This window comes from Alosa sapidissima, chromosome 2, assembly GCF_018492685.1.
Source record: "Alosa sapidissima isolate fAloSap1 chromosome 2, fAloSap1.pri, whole genome shotgun sequence".
Taxonomy (NCBI): domain Eukaryota; kingdom Metazoa; phylum Chordata; class Actinopteri; order Clupeiformes; family Clupeidae; genus Alosa; species Alosa sapidissima.
Genome location: NC_055958.1, coordinates 21,363,333 through 21,387,272, shown reverse-complemented (window position 1 = coordinate 21,387,272; position 23,940 = coordinate 21,363,333). Strand labels below are relative to the sequence as shown.

At 48.4% G+C, this 23,940-nt stretch overlaps 1 protein-coding gene across 1 annotated transcript in view; it reads right to left on the bottom strand.

Annotated features, from left to right (window-relative positions):
• The window catches only part of hdac4 (histone deacetylase 4), a 139,478-nt gene that overhangs the window by 32,332 nt on the left and 83,206 nt on the right, over positions 1-23,940 (bottom strand). The window contains 11 exon segments of the mRNA XM_042078176.1: positions 1,874-1,976; positions 1,978-2,052; positions 2,054-2,076; positions 4,483-4,676; positions 6,809-7,013; positions 7,572-7,688; positions 8,048-8,160; positions 8,485-8,613; positions 17,906-18,027; positions 20,984-21,104; positions 22,602-22,752. Of these exon segments, the coding sequence (XP_041934110.1) occupies positions 1,874-1,976; positions 1,978-2,052; positions 2,054-2,076; positions 4,483-4,676; positions 6,809-7,013; positions 7,572-7,688; positions 8,048-8,160; positions 8,485-8,613; positions 17,906-18,027; positions 20,984-21,104; positions 22,602-22,752 (1,353 nt within the window).

The window sequence follows — 23,940 nt, the reverse complement described above, 5'->3', positions numbered from 1 at the left end:
AACCCGCTCGTTCTCTCTCTATTTTTGTCATCTCCGATGATTTTCCGTCTCTTTGTATCTTTCAGTCTCTCTGTATCTTTCAGTCTCTCTGTGTTCTCTGTCTCTCTCTCTCTCTCTCTCTAACCCCCCCCCCCCCCCCCCCCCCCCCATTGAAATGGCCTGCTGTCTCGTTTGCTCTCACCCCTTCTCTCCCCGGCTCTCTCTTGGGCCGTGTTCCCATGGGGGCCTAGGGACATGGTGTTCTTGCTCTGGGAAGGACCATGAGGGGGAGCGTGCCCGCCAGCCGGTGCCAACTCAATCACACTTACCATGGGGGGCGATGCAGGGGACGGCCCTGAGCCATTCACATCAAGAGAACAAGACAACCGTCTCACTGGGTGAGTGGGTGAGCACAGCGAGAGTCTGTGGGCGAAGCGAAGCTACTGTGTGTGTGTGTGTGTGTGTGTGTGTGTGTGTGTGTGTGTGTGTGTGTGTGTATGTGCATTTGCTTGCAGTTTAAGCGTGACTGAGTGGGCGTCCACTTTTCATATGCAGACAAAAATATTAAACGCATGGCATTTTACCATCTATATTTGGAATGAGCCTGGCACCGCACAGAGGGAGAGATTTCAGGGAAGCTGAGCTCCAGCCAAGTAGCTGCTGTTCCCCCACTCTCTCTCTCGCTCTCTCTCTCCAAATGCTCATATCTCTCTCTCTCTCTCAGTGTTCTGTCTCTGCATGCAGGGCTGTGGTGGCCCGGCTCACTCACTAACAGCCTACCTATATGTCTGTGTTCATATCTGCATGGTGGTGTGTGTCTAACCATCTCTGACCTACCTGAAGCCACAGTCTACAGTGTGTGTGTGTGTGTGTGTGTGTGTGTGTGTGTGTGTGTGTGTGTGTGTGTGTGTGTGTGTGTGTGTGTGTGTGTGAGTGAGTAACCATGAGCGTGTGAGCATACACCCATGTGCAGATGCAGCGGCATTTGTGAGATGACAAAACTTGAGAACGACATGGGCCCTGACTAGGGACAGACGCACGCTTGCACACCTGGTCTTGGCGCTGGCTTGATGGGCCGTGCTTGTGTTGCCCTCTGATTGGTTGATCTAAATCAGGGCAGGATGTTCATGTTGGATGACTGGGCCATCCAGACACTCTCACAGACAATGCAGGACTGAGCTGCGGCATTGTTCACATTCTTTGGCTTTGGCCTTTGCACCATTAGATAACACAAAAGCACAATTCTATGTGTCTATGCATGTTGATATGTTAATGTGCGTGTTTATGTATGCGAGAGAGAGAGAGAGAAAGAGAGAAAAAGAGAAAGAGAGAGAGAGAGAGAGAGAGAGAGAGAGAGAGAGAGAGAGAGAGAGAGAGAGAGAGAGAGAGAGAGAGATAATGAGAATGTATGTAGAAATGCTTTGACAGTGTGTGCACGCTTTTGTGCACGTCTATGGTGTGTTTGTGTGCAATTGTGCATGCCTGTCTCTGTGTCTGCATGTGTGTAAGGTTGAGCTGTTTAAAGATGGCCTGCCTCTCCCTCTGCTGTGTGTGTGAGTGTGTGTGTGTGTGTACGTGTGTGTGTGTTTGTGCCTGTGTGTGTGTGTACGTGTGTGTGTGTTTGTGCATGTGTGTGTGTTTGTTTTTGCTCATGTGTGTGTGTGTGTTTGTTTTTGTGCCTGTGTGTGTGTGTTTGTGCATATGTGTGTGTGTTTGTGCCTGTGTGTGTGTGTGTGTGTGTGTGTGTGCGTGTGTGTGTGTTTGTGCATATGTGTGTGTTTGTGCATATGTGTGTGTGTTTGTGCATATGTGTGTGTGTTTGTGCATATGTGTGTGTGTTTGTGCATATGTGTGTGTGTTTGTGCGTGCGTGCGTGTGTGTGTGTGTGTCTGACCTGTCTGAAGATGAGCTCCTGCTCGTGCTGCCTCTCCCTCTGCTGCAACTCCTCGTCCTGCTCGTCGGGCGGCTCCTGCTTGACGGTGACGCCGCGCGGCAGGCCCCTCGTCGGCCAGCGCCTGGTGCTCGCGCAGCTCCTCCTCCGTCTCCTCCGGGTGGCTCTCGTGCTGCCGGCTCGGCTTCGCTTGGCTTGGCCATCATCTGAGGACAGACACAACGAGGGAACGTAAGAACGAGACAAGACCGAGTCAGGACTAGAGGCTACTGGCCCTTTTTTTGGGCAGGACAGTTGTGAGTGGGAGAGATAGAGGTGAGATGCAGATGACTGCTGGTCGGGATCCAACTGGGGACTGTGTGGGTACTTGCACTCGTGTGTGTGTGTGTGTGTGTGTGTGTGTGTGTGTGTGTTCGGGATGCACCACAACTCCCCCCTAAGTCTAAGGGACACTTTAAAGGTTTGTTGGTAGTGTAACGTTAGTGGCTAAGGAGCAGGGCTAGCAAGGCACTTAAACCCTGAGTTGCTCTGGGGAGGATGGTCCTTGTAATATGATTGACATGTAAGTTGCTTTGTCTGCTAACATGTCTGCTAAATGAATAAATGTAATGTAAAGGCCACCTATCATATAAATGTCCCAAATCACTTTCAAAAGCCAGATATCAAAGCATGATAAAATGGTTCAATGTATTTACAAATCTAAACTGCACTGGAGGTTGGGCCTAGATGTTGGGTGTTCAGGTGTATACAATTTCAGAAAGATTAGGGATGCGTTTACCTGCCTGTACTTCAATTCCAAAATGTTCAAAGGGTTAAGTGTTTGCCCATTGATGAGAACTATATATTGCAGTGCTACAGTTACACAGCTTCAATGAGTTTGGCAAGAGTGAAGCTCCACTTGACCTCAGTGTCTGTTTTGTAGGCATAAGCAGCCCTGAGTCTGATCAGTGTCCCCTATTCAAGTCATCAGCAGCCCTGAGTCTGATCAGTGTCTCCTATTCAAGTCATTACCAGCCCTGAGTCTGATCATTGTCCCCTATCCAAGTCATCACCAGCCCTGAGTCTGATCAGTGTCCCCTATTCAAGTCATCAACAGCCCTGAGTCTGATCAGTATCCCCTATTCAAGTCATCTGAAGCTTTGGAAGCAATGGCTCTGCATGGAACATTCTCTGCATGAACTCAGCTAAGTACTTGTTGCCAGACACAAGTAAATAAATACAACACTCTGTGTTTTCCACTAAAGAGTGGTGAAATGTTTTATAGGAGAACTCAAGACAAGTTATGCTGAGCCTGCAGCAGATAAATAACTGACCCAGCAAAAAGCACGGAGTATAAGGGTTAAGGAAAAAACAGATCATGAGGAGAATGAGAAAGAAAGAGAGAGAGAGAGAAATGGGAACCATGCTCCCTTCTAGTCCACCCCCCCCTCTCCTTCTCCCCCGTGTTCTGGGTGCATCCTGTAGCAGCTGTGTCCAGCCCTGTCGCCACGGCAATGTCAGCCATTGCACTATCCCCTTCCCAACAGCTCCCCTTTCACTCCCTCTCTCACACACACACACACACACACACACACACACACACAGGAACGTTTGAGCGGGAGCCAACCCTGGCAGCCACACAGGCCCCTGGCACGGTGCCAGGGGAACATCATTGACGTCAGAGCGCTCGGCAATTGCCTCATCCCTGTCCTCTTCTCCAAACAAGCCTTTTATTTTTTCTGCTCCTTTTTTTCTCTCCTTTTTTATTCCCTCCACCTCCCGGCTCTCCCATTTAAAGGGGAACACACTGTGGGCTCCTGGCTGCACAATGGCCCATTAAGCCTTGTTCTGTTCTTAAGTGCATTTAGGCAACACAATGACAACAGGCAGATTAAAAACTGCTCACACGCATCCCCGTTTCACGCCTGCGCGGTAGAACGCGGAGATAAAAAAGCCTATTCATCTTATGCAAGTCCCAATGCTGTTTAGACAACTTTCCCTTTTTAATCTGTCAAAGCACAGATTTGGTTTTACGCATCTGAGCTGATGACAGACGCATGCTGACCCTAATACTGCTGAGTGAGTGGTAGTGGATAGCGCACCACATGCCGTAGTAATGAGTATAATACAAAAATGACAACAGAATACTTGGAATTCCACACAGCGCAGTTATTTGGAGAGGAAATGATCTCATCTGTTGGAGGGATGAATTAATGTTGGCACTAATCTATACGGTGGAGGCATTTGAGTGGAGGCTAAGTGCTCAGTGTGTGCGAGTGTGTGCGTGGGGGGTGGTGGGGGCTAGTGGAGTGGGTTTGAAAACAAACCCGTGCTCCATAAAGTAATGAGTCGCCGCCTGTAATCCCTTGGAGACGACACGACTGACAAACGCAGAGCAGAGCAGAGCGGTGACTGCAACAAGGCAACGTTCAATTATATGTGTGTGTTTGTGTAAGGTTTTCAACACCATTACATACTGTGTCTTCATTACACACACACACACACACACCTCAGCTGTAATTGGTTCCTGTGTGACCATAAATGGAGGCACTATCATAGTATTTGCTGTGGCAGGAGAGGGTCTTGAGGGGCTGGGAGAAGGTGAGCGTGTACGTCAGGCTGAGCTCCTTTACCTTGCTGATGTGCAGCTGCTGCTGCTGGAACTGCTGCTTGTGTTTCTCCAGGAACTGCTGGTGCTGCTGCTGGACCACCAGCTGCTGCAGGGCCTGGGCGTTTTGGGGCAGGGGGGCCGACTGGGTGCGTCCCAAGGGCCGGTGCTGACGCAGCTTGTGGATGGAGGGCGACTGCAGTGGGAGCCCCCCCAGACCTAGGGAAACACACACACACACACACACACAGTTTATACACCAGGGGCATGGGTGAGTACACAGGAGGCTGTGCCATGTCAAACATGTTTACAAACCGCTCCTACGTGCTGCACCGGCAAGCGAGGCATTCCACAGAACACCCAGGAATGTTAACGCTTGATGCTGGACACGGATTACAAATGTGAGCATAAAGGATGCCTTAAAAGTAACATAAAAAAAATGATTAATTGTTTACCTAAGGAAAGCATTAGACAACATGGTGCGCACTGGGACTCTCCTATCTATCCAAGTGCTCCCACTTGACCCACAGAGTACAAGCCATGAGAACCAGCCCATCATCTGCTGAAGGTGTGTTCCAGTTGAAGCCACTGATTGTCCAGGAAAGTCTACTGGACTGCCTGACAGTTCGAGGGCTCCGTGAAACGGAAAGGGAAGGGGAGAGGGGACTGTGACAAGGGATCCCCCACACTGCCCCTGGGTTGCAGCTAATCATTACTCGCCATCGACTGATGCTTCTTGCGTCAAAGAGGTTACTCTCTCCGGAGGCGTATTGACCCCCCCACCCAAACTCCTCACTCTCACACACACTGTTCGCAGTTGTTGTACTGCCAGCTGAGCGTGTGGGAAGACTCATTAACAGGGCCTGTGACTCATTCATTTTAAGAAAGCGAGGCATTTAGGAGGCAATCAGTGAATAAAATCACTGGGGCCATGCGGAGGAGGAGCACTTACACTGCACTAATTTCTCTGTCTGACTCAAGGAGAACATGAGGGCCAATTACCCCGAGACAAGTTTACCAGGTCTTTAATAGGGTTGTATCGTTTGGGTTTTATCCGATACCGGTGCTAAATCGATACTTTTAAAACGGTGCCGGTGCCGAAACGGTGCCTGAACCGGTACTTTGTTTTTAAAATGATTTCAATTAAAATGGTCTAAAGCATGAATTGCTTTTTTTATTTATTGATAAGACAAATTTGAACATGCAATTGAACTGTTATATTCAATTTACTATCAATATCTCATTGCTCCTACGAATAATACATTTAAATCTTAAAACAGCACACAATGGTAAGCTCTGCTTTCAAGTTTACCCAGTGTAGGCGGTTTGCCATAAGGTATGTTAAAACCGCTTGCCATAGAACTGCCAAGTCATGGACAACGGCATTTGCAAGTAAGCTAATCTAACACGGACTCTACTTTCCAGTTAATTCAGTGCGTTCTCAAATGCTTCAAGAAATTTCATGTTTTAACCCATAACACACAATAGTTTTGAACATGTTAGAGGCTACATGTCGGTGTTGAAGTGTTTAGATTCCCAGCGCTAGCCTAGTAGGCAGCATTTTAACAGCAACTATGGCTATGCGCTAACACCAGTCAGCGGAGTTTAATTAGCGATAACGTACGGAGATGGTTTCGTAGCCTCTTTGACAGCTCAGTGACATCAGGTATGTAACCTACATAATTATGTTTTTGCCAGCAAACTTTTAACATGATCTTCATATTCATTGTGATGCTATATGGGCCTCATGCACATGGAAGATTAATATCATGCCATTATGTTGTTTAGAACAAACTGTGAAATAAAGTTTTCACCTACAACTTTGCTGATAACATTTCAAATAAATGCCAGTTAGCGCATTAGCAAGGATATTGTGTAACATATAGGCCACTGTTGATGTTGTTTCACAGCCTTTTGCTTGTGTGTAGTTAGGCCCACTGCTAGATTTTGACAGGAGCTCGTGATATCGCTTTAAAGTAGGCCTAAGCACTTGGGCTCACGCAAGCTGTCAAATACTGTCCACTCGCCTATGTGGTGCACCCCTCTGGTTTATACATCCTATGTTTATGTTAGCTAACTGTATCTGGATGTGTTGCTATCAGAGCAAGACGTTAGAGATGGCGCATGACATGCAGTGATGCCTCGTATAAAAAATATTTATAATGCGTCGGCACCGGTGTCATATTAGAACCGTGTTTCGGTGCCCAACCCTAGTCATTAAGAAAAGGAGCAATGACGACTTTGTAACTTCACGCCAATAAAGATTTATCTAACTTTGTCCAGAGAATGGCGGTCAGTTGAGCAGTGATTGATAGATGTCCATCCTGAGGGGGGACTTTGAGGTGACCCACCTGCCACGAGGGAGTTCTGGGCCGACTGCTCCAGCAGCACCATGTGCTGGAGGAGGGGGTTGTGTGCGGAGCCCCCGTCGCGCTCCAGGGTGGAGGCCAGGTAGGAGGGCAGGTGAGCCCCGGCGATGAACGGAGTGGTTAAGGGGATTCCTGGCTGCAGCCCAGGCATTCCCAGTCGGTCACCATCCTGCTGGCCAGACGCCACCTGAGAGATAGAGAGAGAGGGGGGGGGGGGGGGGGGAGAGAAAGAGAGAGGGGACATTAGAGATAGAATCAGTGTTTAGAAAAGGGAAGACATCCAGTGCAATGCTGGAGACAGGAAAAGAAGGCATTCCACCCTAGATCAATATAAACATCAGATTGCTGTAGCGGGGGGGTTGCACTTGCGTCACTTCAGACTGGGCCAGCCGTCATTGTTTTTCAATGAGCCCTTTCTGAAATGTCACTGGGCCTGAAAAGCCTACAGATGGCTGGCTGACGGTCTAGACAGGCCCCTCTCTATTTGGACTTTTCTCCCCAAAGGCCAAGTGTGCGCAAGCAAGCCCACTGCCTAACAGAGAAGACAGAAAAGGGATAAAAACAGTAGGCGAACGGAGGGGGGTCACTCAAAACAGGGAGAGAGAGGGGGGAGAGAGAGAGAGCAAGAAGGAAGAATCTACATATCAGAGGGGGAGAGAGAGAGAGAGCAAGAGCGAGCAAACAAGCGAGCGAGAGAGAGAGAGAGAGAGAGAGAGAGTGAGAAAGAAAGAAAGAGAGTACTCACGCTGGAAGGGCCGGTGGCTGGCAGGCCCAGAGTGATGTTGGGGAGAGAGGGCGATGTGTACAGAGACAGCTGGCTCACGGGGCCCTCTCGGCCCGCTAGCCTGTGTGCCAGGGACGGCTGGAACAGAGCAGCACACACACACACACACACAGATAAATAAACCACCCTGATAAAAATAAACAGCCCTGTCTGGTTATCCTCCGGACCCCCGTGGGCTCCTGTCTCCTCCGTGCCTGTAAAGGGCGGTCTTCCCTCCCTCAGCCTGACTGGTGCACGGGCTGCACAAAGCCCCAGGCCCAGATGTCTTGGACAGTCATCTTCAAAGTGACAAAAGGATTTGACATGTACTGTACAGTGAGATGCTCTTTTCTGGAGCACAGAAAACATTCAACAACAAGCAACATTCCTGCTGTCTTGTTTGACAGTATTATTTTTCTACCGTGCTAAATATTTTGTCATTGCTGTCGTTGGGTTACCTCCACCGGACTGCTGGAAACGGACCCCGCCACTCCGTTTTCATTGGTGATGTTGTTGGAACTGTTGTTAGGTGAGCTTGGTCCAGAACCAGGGGCACTATTACATGCCGACTCTAATGAAAACACACACAACAACACAAGAATGAGTCTATAAATAAAGATACAATACAAGTAACAGCTAAACAAGTCCAAACTGATTTGACAAACAAAATTTGTTGTATCAATATTTCAGCAGAAATAAGTCACAGCAGCAGGGGCTCAAATAAATAAAACGACAAAAAAAAATAAATACTTAAAGCAGTTCTTGAAGACCCTGGCATTCCTCAACTAAAACTGACAACCATCTTAGTCTAATGATGTTTCTCCAAAAGTATGTGAAATAGTGAGATCATGGTGTCAGCGGTGCTGAGAAGGTGGCCAATGCACGGCCCGCTCACCCGCCATGTCCAGGGAGCGCTTCTTGGCAGTGGTGATGGGCCCATCCTTTCGCCGCAGCAGAGGGCTGCTCCTGCGCTCCGTCACCTTCTGCTTGAGCCGGGAGCGCAGCTTCAGATTGGGCTCAGACGCTGCAGAAGAACACAAGAGAAAGGCCTCTTTGTGAACGCCTGTTTAACTTGAACACCTAATCCCCCCCCACTCCCCTTGAAGAGATGGCAATCTCTTGGGAACGTAGCCTGAATAAATACTTGCGGATAAACAGAAACCATTTATTATGTTTACATGCAAAAATGTTTGCCAATTTCAATAAATTCTTTTTCATTCAGATTCCAAATGGAATGTTTATATTAAATCTAAAACATTGAGTGACACTATCCATTTACACAAATCTATATGCAAGCCTAACAGAATTTATGCACATGCACTGAGAGGTAATCACTACTAATTACCATGACATGAAGCTTACACCACAACAAGTATGCCCCATGGCAAAGCAGACAAATACACTGTGTACAACAATAGTCTATTGTGTCATACAAGTTTCACAAATAATGTTACTTTTGTTACATGTTGGTTGTACTATTTCTTGGTTGAAAACCTGATAGACCTTTTGTTTATCTAAGCCTCGGTCAAATTTTGAACATCAAGATTCCAACTGTCTCCTCCACATTGTTTCGTTTGCCATGTCTGATCACCAATACTGTGCGCGAGATGTATAGAACATGTAACTAGGTGTGCACTGTGAGTGTAGGTGAGCCAGTGGTCTGAAGTGTTGATGTACACTGTTGATGTACACTACATATCTCCTTAGGATAGCAATATCATTTGAATCCATCTTAACTGGACAACCATTTCTGATTCTCATTTTCAAGTGCTTACAAGAGACTTTTCCAATCTGAGCTATCAGTCAGATTAACAGATTAGCAGTCGTCATGTAAACAGTGGCGAGCAGTATGACGGCAGCCGCAGACCCAGAGTGGCAGTGCTCAGAGCCATGGGGGGGGCACAGAGGCTGCAGAAGTGAGGGGAGAGCAGAGTGCAGCGCGCGTCCATCCAAAGCAATCTAGGGACAACGGCTGGGCAGGAAAGAGAGGCATGACTGTCTGGAGCAAGGGGGGGGCAGTCAGAGGAGAGTCTGCTCTGAGAGGACTGCACCTGCTGTCTCAGCTGGGGGAATCTCAGTGGTGGTGCTCATTCGTCTGCAGGGAGCACGCTGGGCAAAACACCCACCAGCTCTCACCCACTCCACACACACACACACACACACACACACACACACACACACACACACACACACACACACACACACACACACACACACACACACACACACACACACACACACACACACACCAGCCAGAGCCAATGGCCTGTCTATCCATTAAACATCAGACCTGGGCAGAGAGCACTCGCTCTAACGAAGGGCTGTTGGCTGATCCCACAACACGGAGTGTTTCCATGGTCAGGGCCATCAGCCGAGCAGCAACGAATGAGACGCTTTTGAAGAAGTTAATATGACAAATAGAGCATGAGATACGTCAACAAAGGCTGCTTGGGTTATGTTTGAGCATGAAACGGTCTCAATTAACACAATAACAGTCTGTTTAAACAACCTCTTGTGCAGAGGGCCTCGCAAACAAACACCAAAGATAATGGCAACAATGCATTAGAGAGCTGACAAGTTTCCCCTCTGGCAGGAGCCCTATGCCCTAAGTTTAATCAAGTCCCATCTACGGGAACAGAGGCAATGAATAGCGCTCGTTGAAAAGTGGCCTCTCAATTAAACAGTGTTTTCTTTATTTCCTCTATCTGCTCTCCCCCTTTCTCCCCTCTTTCTTGGTTTGCAAACAATCTCGTCCTCATCACTTTCTCTGTCCAGCGGAGCGGAGAGCGCAGCCTGGCCCAGGCAATGCGGAGACGTAAGCTAACCGTAATTACCCAAAAATCAAAAAGGGTCAGCAGGAGGAGAGAGGGTCCGTGTGAAGCACTAATCTGGGCGCTCCGCTATCGGCCTCTATGCTCCCGCGCTTCCCAGGAGACACTGCCAGCATTATTCCCAGCATCAGTGGCACCTCCGGGTCTCCTCCCTTCAATTAGAGTGCTACACTCACACTACCCAGTGACCCTGCTGTACCATGCATTACACGCGCCCTGTCCGTCCGAGAGGGAGCGAGAGAGCCAGCGTGTTCATTAAAGTGGGGGCCTAGGCTAAGCCTGTGCGGATTTAGACACTGTTAAGTGCAGTCAATAGTTCAGGACAGAGAGATAACCGATGCCTGTGGTCATTTTCCCATCCCTACTACATAACATGGGGCCATGGAAAATACCTCAAGCTTGAGCACAAACAAATTAGGAAACCGTTTAAATGCATTCACTCTGAGCAGCTGGAGAGGGCAAACCAATACTACACTGATGTCTCAAGCACATAATAAGAGGCCTTAAAGAAGCAATTTAAATTATATTGCCAATCTAATCATTTGTCCTTAGAGCAAGAAAATGCCTTATTTGCAAATGTGTATATACTGTATTTGCAAATGTGTATATACTATAAGTGTTGTAATTGGGGCTGTCAATTTGTGGCAGGAATAAAAACTGAGGCATTTGTGAATTCAGACATTATACATTATTTGCCTGACACACTAAATGGATGCCAACTAGTGTGTGGGGGAAAAAAACTTCCCCACTTTCTAAGTGCCATAATTTAGGCCTGATAAAAGTAATGGATCTATTTAATACCGTAATTAAATATTTAAAAAATAAATACCCGTCTCCTCCTCCAAACTGAACTGCAAAAAAATAATAAAAAAGGTACACAGCTGAAAGAGTAGGCCATTTCTACAGGGACTGTGTAGCAAATAGCTGCAAATCATCCAAAATGTACAACAAAGTGATGCAGAAGAATGGAGACATCAACATCAATGTTATTCATCCTGAACTCTTAATTTAAACAGAGCTGCATGTCCACCTTGAGGTCCTGGCAGGCAGCCAGTGGCTGAGAGGTGTGTGTGTGATGGGAAGGTTGGGGATGCTGGGGGCAGCTAGGGGCAGCTAGGGGCAGCTGGGGGCGGTGGTGGTGGTGGTGGGGGGCATTTGGGCCCATGCTTTCACGCCTGAGCTGGAGAGAGAGGGGCGAACGGGGCGAGGCCAGAAAGTGTTGAGCTGGCAGATATGGGGCTTAGAGTGTGTGTGCAGTCTGCACCGGCCTGGGTCACCCAGGGACTCGGTGACTTTGAAGTGCTTTGGTGCGGCCCCTCTCACGTCCACTGCAGTGGCCCGTGATATCTGCTGATGCCACAGACTCCCCTCAACAACAACAAAAAAAGAATCTCCTTCACAGGCCACTCTTTACCCCGACACGCTGCCTGCCTGCCTCAGTCCTCTGCAGTTCCTCTCTCTCTTCAGCTCCAGAACAATCAATCCATTCCGAGACATTCTTTTTCCTCTGTACATCTGAAGCCAAACTGCACAGTGAATTGCTTGAAACCCCCAGGCTAAATCGATTTACACTGGGACTCACCCATTTCCCTACTGTCTGAGTGTAGGCAATGGAGATGGTTTGATGGCGATGTGCGGTTAAGGAGATTGTTGATCAAACAAAATCCATTTCAGGGAAGAAATGAATGCATACCAATGAGAGCTTGTCAAATTCTCCCGAGATATCAATGGCAAACATTTGGCAAAATCAAAATCAGTGGGACAATGGAAGGTCTAAGGTGTCCAGACAGAATGTACAAAAAGTACATATTTCCTCCCTCTTCCTCTGGTCAGCCAAAGTGGACAATTCAATACAATGCTAATCTAGACAGGTAGTAAGAAACAAGACAACCATATATTGAAAATAGACATGGTTTGTTGATTCAAATAATATTGTCCAGAGTTGCTGGCAGGGAAAGTAAACACTATTTTCCAAACAATGACACAGGGAGGGCTTAAAGGGGATCGATATAGCTTTCACAGGCATCTGATGAAACAATGCTTACTTTCTCTAAAAGCCATTTTCTATATGGATTAAACATTTAATACCTCCCCGTACAGGAGACAATAACAGCAACGTGGAGGAAGAAATCTCATGTCAAACAGAAACAGGATTAATCCCATAACAGCGATCGAAGAATGAGAGAAGGAAAGTTTTATTCAAACAAACTAAAACAAACCACTGCAAAGTGTAAAGATGAGCCACTGCAAAGAGGGCTTGGACACGTAATGAGGTATATGGATGTCTTGCATTGCCACAAACGAGAAGAAAGGCTCTATTCTGTACAGACCAGTGGTAGTAGTATGGACAAAAGGTGCAGCTAAGAACACCAATTTTATATAGATAATACCAGCAAAGAATGGCTTTTTGAATGTTGGGTGCTGGTAGATAAATCCTAATGAAGAACATGATAGCACTGATATGATACTGTATACTTTCCATCTTGTGAAAGGCACAGGTTCTCAAATGTCTAGGATACAGCAGGTGCCATATGAATGATATGATAAACAGTCGGAGAACAGAGCTTCTTAGCTTGCAGTGTTCATCATCCTGACTTTAGCTGATCTGCTGGGTCAGACAGGAAGCACACATTCTATACGAGACACGAGCAAGACATGCCAGTGATGGAGACGCCTAAATCAACAAAGGAAAAAAACACAAAACTAAACCACCATTTGCGTCAATCACCGAGTAAGAATTGCACATGGGGAGATGAAAATGCAACAGGACCAGAATACGGTACCCCAAGAAAAAGACATGACTGTTCAGCCTTATAATACAGACTACCAGTTGCTCTGGTGAGGACTGGCCAGGGTTTGCAATAAAAAGGCAGAGGACAAAATGGCTGTGAGGACAACAGGCTATGTGTGAATTAATCAAACTTAGAATAAGAGCTCAACTGAGGTGGTGGCAGAGGTCAGTGTCCCAGGGGAGGTGGTCTGGTGCAGCCTGCTGAAGCCCAGAGAAGGCCTCCATCTAACGCAAGCCCATTCTGATGGACTCAGCCCTGGCCCCAGTCTCACCTGTCATTACGAGGTCATTAGTACCTAAATTGCACCCTCCAGGTTGATCAGCATTATTATGTAAAGAAGTGGGGTTGACTCATTCCCGGCTCCCTCACTCCCACCTCCAGTCCAGTCCAGTCCAGCTCCCCTCTCGTTCACTTCCTGCCCTTGTTGCAAATTGCACTGTCACCGGGAATGTGAAGGGTGCTTCATTACTGCTAGGAGGAAGCTCACATGGAGGACAAATGTTCCGGGCCAGCCAGCGTGTGGGAGGGTGAGCTGGGTAATACGCAGGGCCTAGTCAAGATCCATTCATTATGACCGGATTGCTTTCAGATTAGAGCGTCAACGCAGCCAGCTACGTGATTAATATGAGGCTGGCTTTGGTGGAGTCATGGATATCAGACACACACTGGGGAAGGAAGTAAGGCAAAGCGTTAACAATAATGTGCCCCATGTGAATGCCTTCCAAGGGATTTAGTGTATATGTGAATTATCATATAGGCTATATTTTATACATTCTTCACAGACCTCTATATGTAAAAATCATAGCCTACACTGAGGCTGCATAACAAAACTAGTACATTGTAGGCGGTCTAAATGAAACATTTGGACGCTTTCAAAGTGTTTTTGTTTTTTTTCTCCAACTACTGAAATCACATTCCATTACCGCATGTATTTTATAGACAGGTGGTGTCTGGAATTTTTAATACTGAGGTATGCAAGTGGGGCTCTTTGCAGAGTTTGAACAGACTATACCCTTTCGGAAACAGACACACGTGCAAGCTCTAGAGAGAGAGAGAGAGATGAGTTATGGCCGACTTTGCTGGAAGCCGCTGAAAGCTAATTACAGACTGCAACACTGCTGGATAACGACTGAAGTGTAGCGCTAGGCAAACTGTAAAGTGAGCCCTCCCAGCCTTGCCAACATATCTAATCCACATTGCTTTCTGTGGAGCCTCTCTCTCTCTCCCCCTCACACACACACACACACACACACACACACACAGTCTTTTGTGGGCTTGGGTGGGGTTTCCCGTAACACTTGCCAAGCGGCAGTGTGACTGGTCTGACGGGTCTTTAGTGCGCTGCTCTATCTGCCTGATGGTGATACATATGGAGTGTCGCGCTCGCGCAGGGAGAGAGAGAAAAAAAAGGCTGACCTCAGCAGCGGGCGGCCACACAGAGACAGAGCCGCTGTTTTTCCCCCCTCCTCGAGCTCGGCCCGGCGAGAACAGGGCTGCAAAGATACCGCCACGCCGAGGCCACATGGAAGAGAGGCTCATTTACATACGTAAATTCCACAAAGACGTCACAGGAAAAGTCAACTTTGGGCGAGGCGGGGGGAAAAAAAAAGAAAAGAGAGCCCTAATATATTAACGCACTAAGGAGAGGGCAGTTACTGGTGGAGAGGAAACCACGAGCGAGGCCTCATTTGCATCTTGGGCCACTCACAGTCATTTATGTGATTACTTACCGATCCGCGTCCATCTCTAACACGGCTGCATCCCCCCTCTCCTTTCGCGCTCCAACTGCCCGTGCCCAAACAGCCAAGAGGGCCTAGAACAGACCCTTAGCTGTCCACAGACTGCCTGGGTGTGTGCATGTGAGACAGTATGTTTGAGTGTGTGTCTATGTGTGCATTAGTGTGAGGGAGAAAGTGTGTGTGTGTGTGTGTGTGTGTGTGTGTGGGTTTGAGGACTGCACCACCACCCAGGCCACACGCCTCTCCTCAGCTCCGCTGTCGGAATGCGGCATGCTGGCCAGAGTAAACTGAGGTCTATCTGCCGCGGCAGCGCTGGAATCAACACTCCAAGAAGCCCAGCCACAACGGCAACAACTGTAACCGTACCAGAACTTTTCCTTTTTTCCCCCCCTCAACTTTTAGCTTTTTTCCTCCGCTCTTGACTGCTACGCTTTCCACTGGGATTTGTCTTATCGAATTCCCTTTCCTCCTTTATTTAAATATAGGTCCATCATGTTGCACTGTCGAATTGGTCTGTTTTTCCGCCGATTCCCATCTCTGAAGGAAATGCGACCAGCGATTAAACGGATTAAAAATAGAGCACAACCCGGGAATGTTTATCAGTCGAGGAACACTAAACACAAAAACAGGTCACAGTGAAGTAACTTTGCGCTATTCTGACTGACGCACGGCAGAGCAATGCTGCGCCTGAGTGGGAACATGACTTGGCCATCGTGTTTGCGTGTTACTGCAGTTTCTGCATAACACTTCACTGGTGCAGTTGGTGAGTCTTCTCTTCCTGTACAGCTGTGACAGCTGAAATGGCTGATCCCTCCCTCCCTCTCTATCTACCTCCCTCTCTCTCTCTCTCTCTCTCTCTCTGGGCTGTGCTGTAATTGCTCCAGTCTCACAGGGGGCCTGGCGCGGCCTAACTGGGGGGTTGGTGGTGTTGCGCTGGCCATGACAGGCCCATTTCCAGCGTGATTTATGGGGGCCTGGCGTAATGCTATCTAAACCAGGGCCCGGGTGAGCCTGCATAGGAATGGCCCTTAAGTGCCCCCGCTGCCACGGCCTCTCCCCCTCCACTGCCGCCGCCTGCCGGGAGTAAGCTTTCGGATACGGCCACGGCCAGTGCCTCCAAACCGCCCCCCACCCTCGTCCTCCCCTGGGAGGTCTGGCAAAGACACAAATACTAATCTACCAGAGCTGCTGCTGCTGCTGCTGCTGCCCCCTCCACTTCCCCCCCTGGTCAACCCCCTGCTCTCCCAAACCCCTTCACACTACATTCATTCTTACTATGCTCTGGCTGGGAGAGAACATGATTGAGACTTTACTCCTTCCCCCCCAACACCTCGATCCACCAAAGAGAACTTTCCAAGAGCTGGAGCTGTGTGTGTGTGTTTGTGTGTGTGTGTGTGTGTGTGTGTGTGTGTGTGTGTGTGTGTGTGTGTGTGTGGGGAGCGTGGCAGGGGCCAGCAGACTGTAGGCTCTATCATCACCGTGATGGCAGCCGCTCATCTCCCGCTGAGACTTAACAATGCGGCGAAAAAGCAGACGGACTCAATTAATCACGCTTAGCCCAAATCCCCGAGACAACCTGGCTGGCAGGCGAGAAGTTAATGTCCAACGTGTGTACGAGTGTACGCGTGTGTGTGTGTGTGTGTGCATACACGCGTGTGTCTAAGCAGGCCAGATACTTTAAACTTGTGTATGGATTCCTGTCAAGAAGTTTGCATACTTGTATGTCAACGATTGCGACTGCATAGTGTCGGGTGCGTAAATGAGCCTCCTCTCCACCCCACCCCCCCCCGCCCCTCCTTCCTTTCCTCCCTCTCCTTCTCTTCATCTTTTCCTCTCTGGACCAGTAGGCACGTCTCCTCTTCCCTCTCTCTCTCTAAGGTCTGGCGGAGGGAGATAGTGATTGGGCTGCTCCTCTCCGGGCCTATGATGAGAGGCTTAGAGGAGTGGGACATGCGCACACACACGGACACACAGACAGCCTCCGCAAATCCATGGAGTGAGAGGCTGGTGACGGTCCCTTTCATCTGCACACAGAGGAGCCACACTGCCTTCTGGGAGTGACCCCCCCCCGTCCATCCCCAGGGAGAATACAGACCCCCTGCTGCCTCTGGGATTAAGACAGTGGGCCCAGGTGTGAAGCCCGGTGTCTGTGCTTCACTCCCCACACGCCGCTCAGGATGAGAGCACCTGGCGCTGCTGCTGTCGGCGCTGCAGACAGCCCCACACACTGGGCTTTTTTAGAAGCCGTCAGTGTTCAGGATCCCAAGTTTGAATGAGCTGTTGCAAGTTGAAAGGGTTGCAAACTTTTCAAGACTAGTTCTCAAAATGAGTTTGGAATGCAGAAACCCTAAACAAACTCTTCATATGTTCTTCTATCAAATGCAGTTGTGGCACATGCTCTGCAATATCAGCTGCACCGCCAGCACCATTTTGCTTCTTAAACGTACTGCATGTTCAACTATTTACCTGATAAAATGTTTCAAACCTTACACAACATTCTACCCCCTTATATGATGTCTCATTCATCCCACTGGAAATTAAACTCCATGGTTGCATGCAAATGGATACAAGCTACAAGAGAGCCAGACGTTGGCTTGTAAACCGGGGGCCTGCTAAAACAGATGAGCACGTAGCTGGCTCCGCTCAGACATGCTGATGCTGGGAGAGACAGGTAGCCCCTGACGATGGACGTGCAGAACACCGGAGAGCGCCGAGGCCCTTATCAGTGCCAATCTAATCTGGGGAACGAGGGCGGGAGACGCAGCCACATGCACGGCTCCCAGGTGCTGCAAATGAGCCTGAACCCGGGGCCTTCTCGCCAGATGGCGATAACCGGTGGCTGGTGCGTCAGCGCTGACGAACATCACGGCAGCACAGAGAACGGGTGACGCAGGACAGGCGAGTAGTGAGAGAGAGAGGGAGAGAGAGACAGACAGAGGAGGGGAGGAGCATACCTGTCTTGCGTAGTGGGAAGTCGTCTTTGGAGTCATACATGCCCAGCATGGTTGGGTGGTTGTAAGTGGACATCCCTGTTTGTGGGGGAGAGCTCTGGTCCAGGGAGCTGTGCTGGGTTTTCCTACACACACACACACACACACACACACACACAAACAAACAAACAAACAAACAGAGCAATGTTACTCAGTGGAGCCAAACATAGATGTTGATAAGCAGCCTTTACGTAAACCAACAGACTCCCTGAAGATCTCTCTCTGTTGGGCACATGGTGTAGGGGTGGGCACACTAGAAAACAGGATGTTCCCTTGCAACTCTAATTTTCAGTATCACCAGCCTGAAGCAGAGAAACTTTACTCACACACATCAATCGCTGCTCACCACGTCAAACAGTTCCCTATGCAAACACAGTCATTTTCATAGTCCTCTGCACACATCACACAACACGTTGGCTTCACAACACCTTTGCAGGTGTGCTTTGGCCAATACCTAGCCCTGCCCACAGCAGCTTAATAGATTTGCACATTTCAAAATGTGCCATGTCACTATGAGACAGTGCGTTTACTTTAGAAATCAAACAATGGGTGGTTCTACATTAGACACTAACTATACACATCCACAACGATTAAAATTATTTAAGCACTACGCTCCTGAGAGGCATTTGGAATGTGCTTGAAACCCCAACGAGTCCTTAGGGCCTAATTCACTTTGAACCAATGTTTATTTGTGGCCTGTCAGATTGCATGCAATCTCATGTAACCCCTGACGTGCGTTTGTGTGAAGCCTTGGGGAAGGGGAGCTGGCATTTTGTTTACAAACAAACAGCATGTAGACGTTAGTTTGCAGGGCGGGTGAAACTTGTCAAAAAGTAGGCCACTTGATTTCATGTTAGGGAAATGGATGCTCTCTCTGGAAGCGGGTGATCTGGTGAGGTGAATTAACTCAATTGCAGCAAACCAATCCCAATCTGCCCCAGCCACCCCTCTTGCTGAAGAAAACAGCACCATCTCTCTCTCTCTCTCTCTCTCTCTCTCTCTCTGGTCAGCTGGCAACCTCCCAGGCCCATGAATTCAATCTGCCACGGTTTACCCACATCGCAAATATGCAGTTTGTCTGGGAGCTTGAGTGACATGTTTTTGGCTCCGACGGCAATTACGGACGACGGGAAAGTGACGCGCATTCGGGCTGTCAGCATGCAAATGTTTTGATTAATAAAACATATTGTGTTTGTTGCCTCCTTCCGTCGGCCTTCCCACACCTCTTTTGCGTAACTGTCACAATCAATCTCATTGTACCAGCGGGAGAGGGAATAAGTCAACAGAAGTTCCAAAGACAGACAGCCTTCCTGCTTTCTCTCCTCAGTTATTTATTTTTTTTCGAAAGAAAGAGGGAGATGTGGAAGGGAAAAGGCTGAATGTGCCAAGTAATGCAGGGAAGAGGAGGGTCATGAATATGGATGCTGGATGTTTCATTCTTCCTCTTCTAGTCGCTGAGGCCTGAATAACTCCACCAACGCTGGGCTTTTCAAACACAGCCATCTTTATTTACCCCTACAGTAATGCACTGCAGATCTCTGGCTGGCCCAAGAAACTCAGAACTCATCCATGAGGAAATTCCTCTGATTCCACTAATTCCATTGTGATCTGTACAGCTGCTAAATATAAACAATCCAATCTGAATGACTGGAACCTAAAACATACAACTACGTGCACCACGCTAACAGACCAGTTATTTCAGTCAGACTAGGTCTGGGGTGAACGATGACGAGGGGCCATGGTAGTTTCTTTTTCCCCCCACTGCTCATGAATACAGCCTTCTGGCTGAACTGAGCTAAATGCACAGGTCTCCAGGCCCTGTGCTCTCAGACGTACAGTTGGGGCAGAGGCGCTGGGTTTATTTATCTTCTCTCGGCCAGATAGGAGCCCATGAAAAGGTGCAGTGGAGCGGGGTGCTGAGGTGGGCTGTGGGGTGGTGGAGTGGAGGGACGTTAATATTCATCCTCTGCACATGAAAGCCTTTCCGCGCGCCCACCACCTCCCTGCCATTATCACAGCGCCACAGCCCACACTCCAGGGCTGCCGGGACAAATGCGCAATAAGAGAGAGAGAGAGAGAGAGAGAGAGAGAGAGAGAGAGAGAGAGAGAGAGAGAGAGAGAGAGAGAGAGAGAGAGAGAGAGAGAGAGAGAGACACGCAAACCCATTCACAAACCTGCACGCTGCCTTTATCTTTCCCCAGTGGCTTTGAAAGGGGCAAAAAAACAGTAAAAGTTTGTTCCTCAAAACCTTTTTAAACATTAAAAAAACTGTGAGGTGACATCAAAACCCACTTTTCTATTCTATTTGTAAGAGGAGAAAAAAGCGACTTGTCAATGGAGACAGTGACAAGGAAGTACAAACAGAAGTGGATCTGACTGCAGAACAGAGGAGGCAGAGCTGAGGTGCTCTGAATAAAGACCATCTTTACAAGTGTCATCTAATCTGCAGTGAGGGTGCACACATCTTAAAACTTTTAATCCAATCAAAACTCCTTCTAGCAGAGAACTTCACAAAAGGCCATTGTAATCTCAGGTATTCCCTGTGATCAGTATTCTAAACCAATAATCCAAGGTTGGGGAAAACTGTTGACACAAACTTGAGAAAAAAAATACAGAAAATAAAGACAGAAAAAAAAAAAAACACCAAGGGACTAGTGTGATGCTGGGTGCCAAAAACACATTTTCCGCCGTTAGGGGGAAAAAAAACCATTTGCACATTTACACTTGCCAGGTTAGTGTGTTTGTGGGTAAAATGGGAATGTTTACACCTTAACTCCCAAAAGACCAAAAGGTTTCAGGACAAAATTGTGCTAGTAGACATATCAGTGCCTCTCTATTTTCTGTATCCTCGCACTACATGTGTGATGTGAACTCACACACTCACACACACACTAGTAAGTCTACAATTTCATGGTTAATATTTTCAGTAAATGGCGTTTGGAAGTATCTTATGTCACAGCAAATCCCATTGAACATTTTGGTGTATGTCAAATGCCTGTCCTCTCGTGTAGGGGCAGGAGCAGGTCTGGCCTGGACACTCACCCATACCAGTAGCGAGGGTCATTGGGCATGCAGTGGTTTAAGTTTCTCTGGGCCAGGGCCTTCTTCTTGTTCAGGACAAACTCCTGAAGCCGCATCTTCACCTCCGTGCTGGCTACTGCACCTGTTGGTAAAAAGACACAGGATTAAGCTGATGAAGGCAAAATTGTTGCTTTAGGACCGCCACTGACACCTATCTTGGATGTTTGCTGCCTAATGTAGGTCAATGGAAAGAAAACAGGCCAATTCGAAACCAGCAGGCCTGTTCCGGTTCCGAGAGGCCTGCCCAAAGCACTTCTGCAGTGCTAATTTCCCTCCCACATGGTAACCAGAACTTCTTCTATGGTTCCTCCAAGCTAGAGAGAACAAGGATCGAAGCAGCATTGATCACCATTACAAAGATAGACCCAGACTCCCTGGTGTCAGAGTTAAATAAGCATATAGGGATCCTTACTCCGCATGCTGTCCCTGAGATCTGTGTGAGGAACTGAAGCCAGCATCTTTACACTGCTGGGGAGAAGTCTCTTGGAGAAGAGCTTCCTTTCAAAGCAATTCCAGGGAGACGGCAGCACGTTGATCTTTTATTCCCTTTCTTTGTATGTTCCTAAGCATGTGACAAGTTTGTATTTGTGAAAGTTGAGAGATGTCACACAGTTCTCAAGCACACTCTCTCTCTCTCCCTCATTCTCTCTCTCCCTCAATCTCTCTCTCTCTGCCATCTTCCCATTGCCCTGTAAACAGGTCCCAGAGGGCCCCTCTGTGTTCTGTCAGCATGTCACTTCTCATTCAGGCACACTTGGTGCAAGCCAGTCAGCAGGTGACTGCTGTGCCAGGCAAGATGGCAGGAAGAATGAGAACACGACTGTGAATGGCAAAACAAGGAGTTCTCAACAAGCATGCCAATTCAACTGCCTTTTTTGGTGGGGTGGGCATTTCGCTTCTACACGCATTGAGTGCAGGTCTTAACAGTGGCCTGGTGGTCTAGCAACACTGCCCTATGTGAAGGCAGTACACTAAAAAGGAACACTATCCATGTCACATGCTCGGATTAAAGGGTTGATATGCCTGTGTGTTTAGAGCGAATTGTGCTAAATTAGTGTTAAAATGTGACGATTAGCCAGTCAGTTCATTCTTTCATAGTTTTGTTTTGAGTGTCACTTTCTATTAAGTAATGCTTACAAGTTGTAAGAGTACAATTTAATTCTTAAAAGTTTCATTCTTGATACAAAAAAAACAAAACAAATTGATACAAACATGTTTCAGGAATTAGTAACACTACATAACTTGTCTTTTGTCATGTCATTCTAATACCTTATATACCAACAAAACTGTCCCTTACCAGAAAAAGGGACACTTGATAAGCTAAATAATCCAGCGCCCTTGGCTAACAAAGGCCAGATACACTAGAAAGAAACAATGTTTTCTCTACTTCACATGGATATGTTGCACATGGTACATCTTGGCTCATACAACTCTGAACTGGCATCAACATACTCAGGGTTTAAGAGCCAATGGCACACACGGGCTGAAATTTCTATCTTACTGTCTTTTGTTCCGTATCTTTCTGTTTGTTTGTTTGTGTGTGTGTGTGTGTGTGTGTGTGTGTGTGTGCTTTACTTACTCTCTTGGCCGCGCTCCTTGTTCTTGAGCTGCTGCAGCTTGTGTTCTCTCTGCTGCTTCTCCAGCTCCTGCTCATGCCGGTGCCTCTCCAGCTTGCGCTGGTGCTCCAGCAGCTCCTGCTGATGCTTCAGGGCCAGCAGATCCTGCTGATGCTGAGGGGACAACACGAGCACGGACACAGGTTAACTAACCAGCTCTCTCTCACACACACACACACACACACACACACACACACACGCACACACACACGCACACACACACGCGCACGCACACACGCGCACGCACACACACACACACACGCGCGCACACACGCGCACACACACACGCGCACACACACACTGCGCACACTCTGCTTGCTCTGCACTTGTCATTACTCTGACCTCTATGGAAGGTTTTTCTAAGTGTCACCCTCTGTGAGAGATGTAGCTTCTTTAAGCGCAGGAGGGAGTGCAGCACTGGGCTGTGTGGCGGTGGTGGTGGAGCAGGAGGAAGGTGGTTGGGGGGAGGTGGGGGAGCCGTCCCTGTGCAGCCTGCAGATCTGCCCGGCTCTGGCTGTTCTGCTCGGCTTGCACTATAAATAGCTGAAGAGGCTGAGGGGGGAGCGGAGGCTGCTGGACAAGCAGGGACTTGTGGCTGCGGAGATGGCAGCCCCGTGCGGTTCGGCTCAGGCTGGCCTGAATTACGTGTGCAGCCTCTCCCCTCCCCTCCTCTGCTCTCCCCTCCCCTGGGCAATCACAGCTCTGATTTCCTGTGTAAACGTGGAGCCCTTTGAACACACGCTGTAACGACATGATTTGATCACGTCAGCCCTTCCACCTCAGCAAAGGTCTTGCAAACACTCTCACTCTTGCTTCCTCTCGTCTCGCCTCACCCTCCCTCCACCTCTCTCACTCTCTCTCTCTGCGTCTCTTTCTCTTTCCTTTCACACAGTTTCTTTTTCACTCTCTCCTCTTTCCCCGTTCCTCTCTCCCCAGATGCCCAAACAGCACCAACAGGAAGTCCCAGAGGGGTGACTCACTGCGGGCTTGTCTGTTGAAAGTGTGCTCCCCCCCCCCCCCCGCCCCCCCCCCCCCCCCCCGATGGTGCCTGTGGTCGCCTGCCTTTATAAGACGGCAAGCTGGCAGAGAGTTGGGGCAACATGTTCTATGTCTAAGAGAGACATCATTATACTCCATCTCCTGCTTTCTCTCTCTCTCTCTCTCTCTCTCTCTCTCCTCCTCTCCATGTCTCTTGAGAGACAGAAAGCAAGCCTTTCCTTCAGTTACTGTATCCATCACATCGTATCTATTCTCCATTTAGAGTCTCTGGCTCTGGCTTCAAACTGCATAATCTGTACGGAG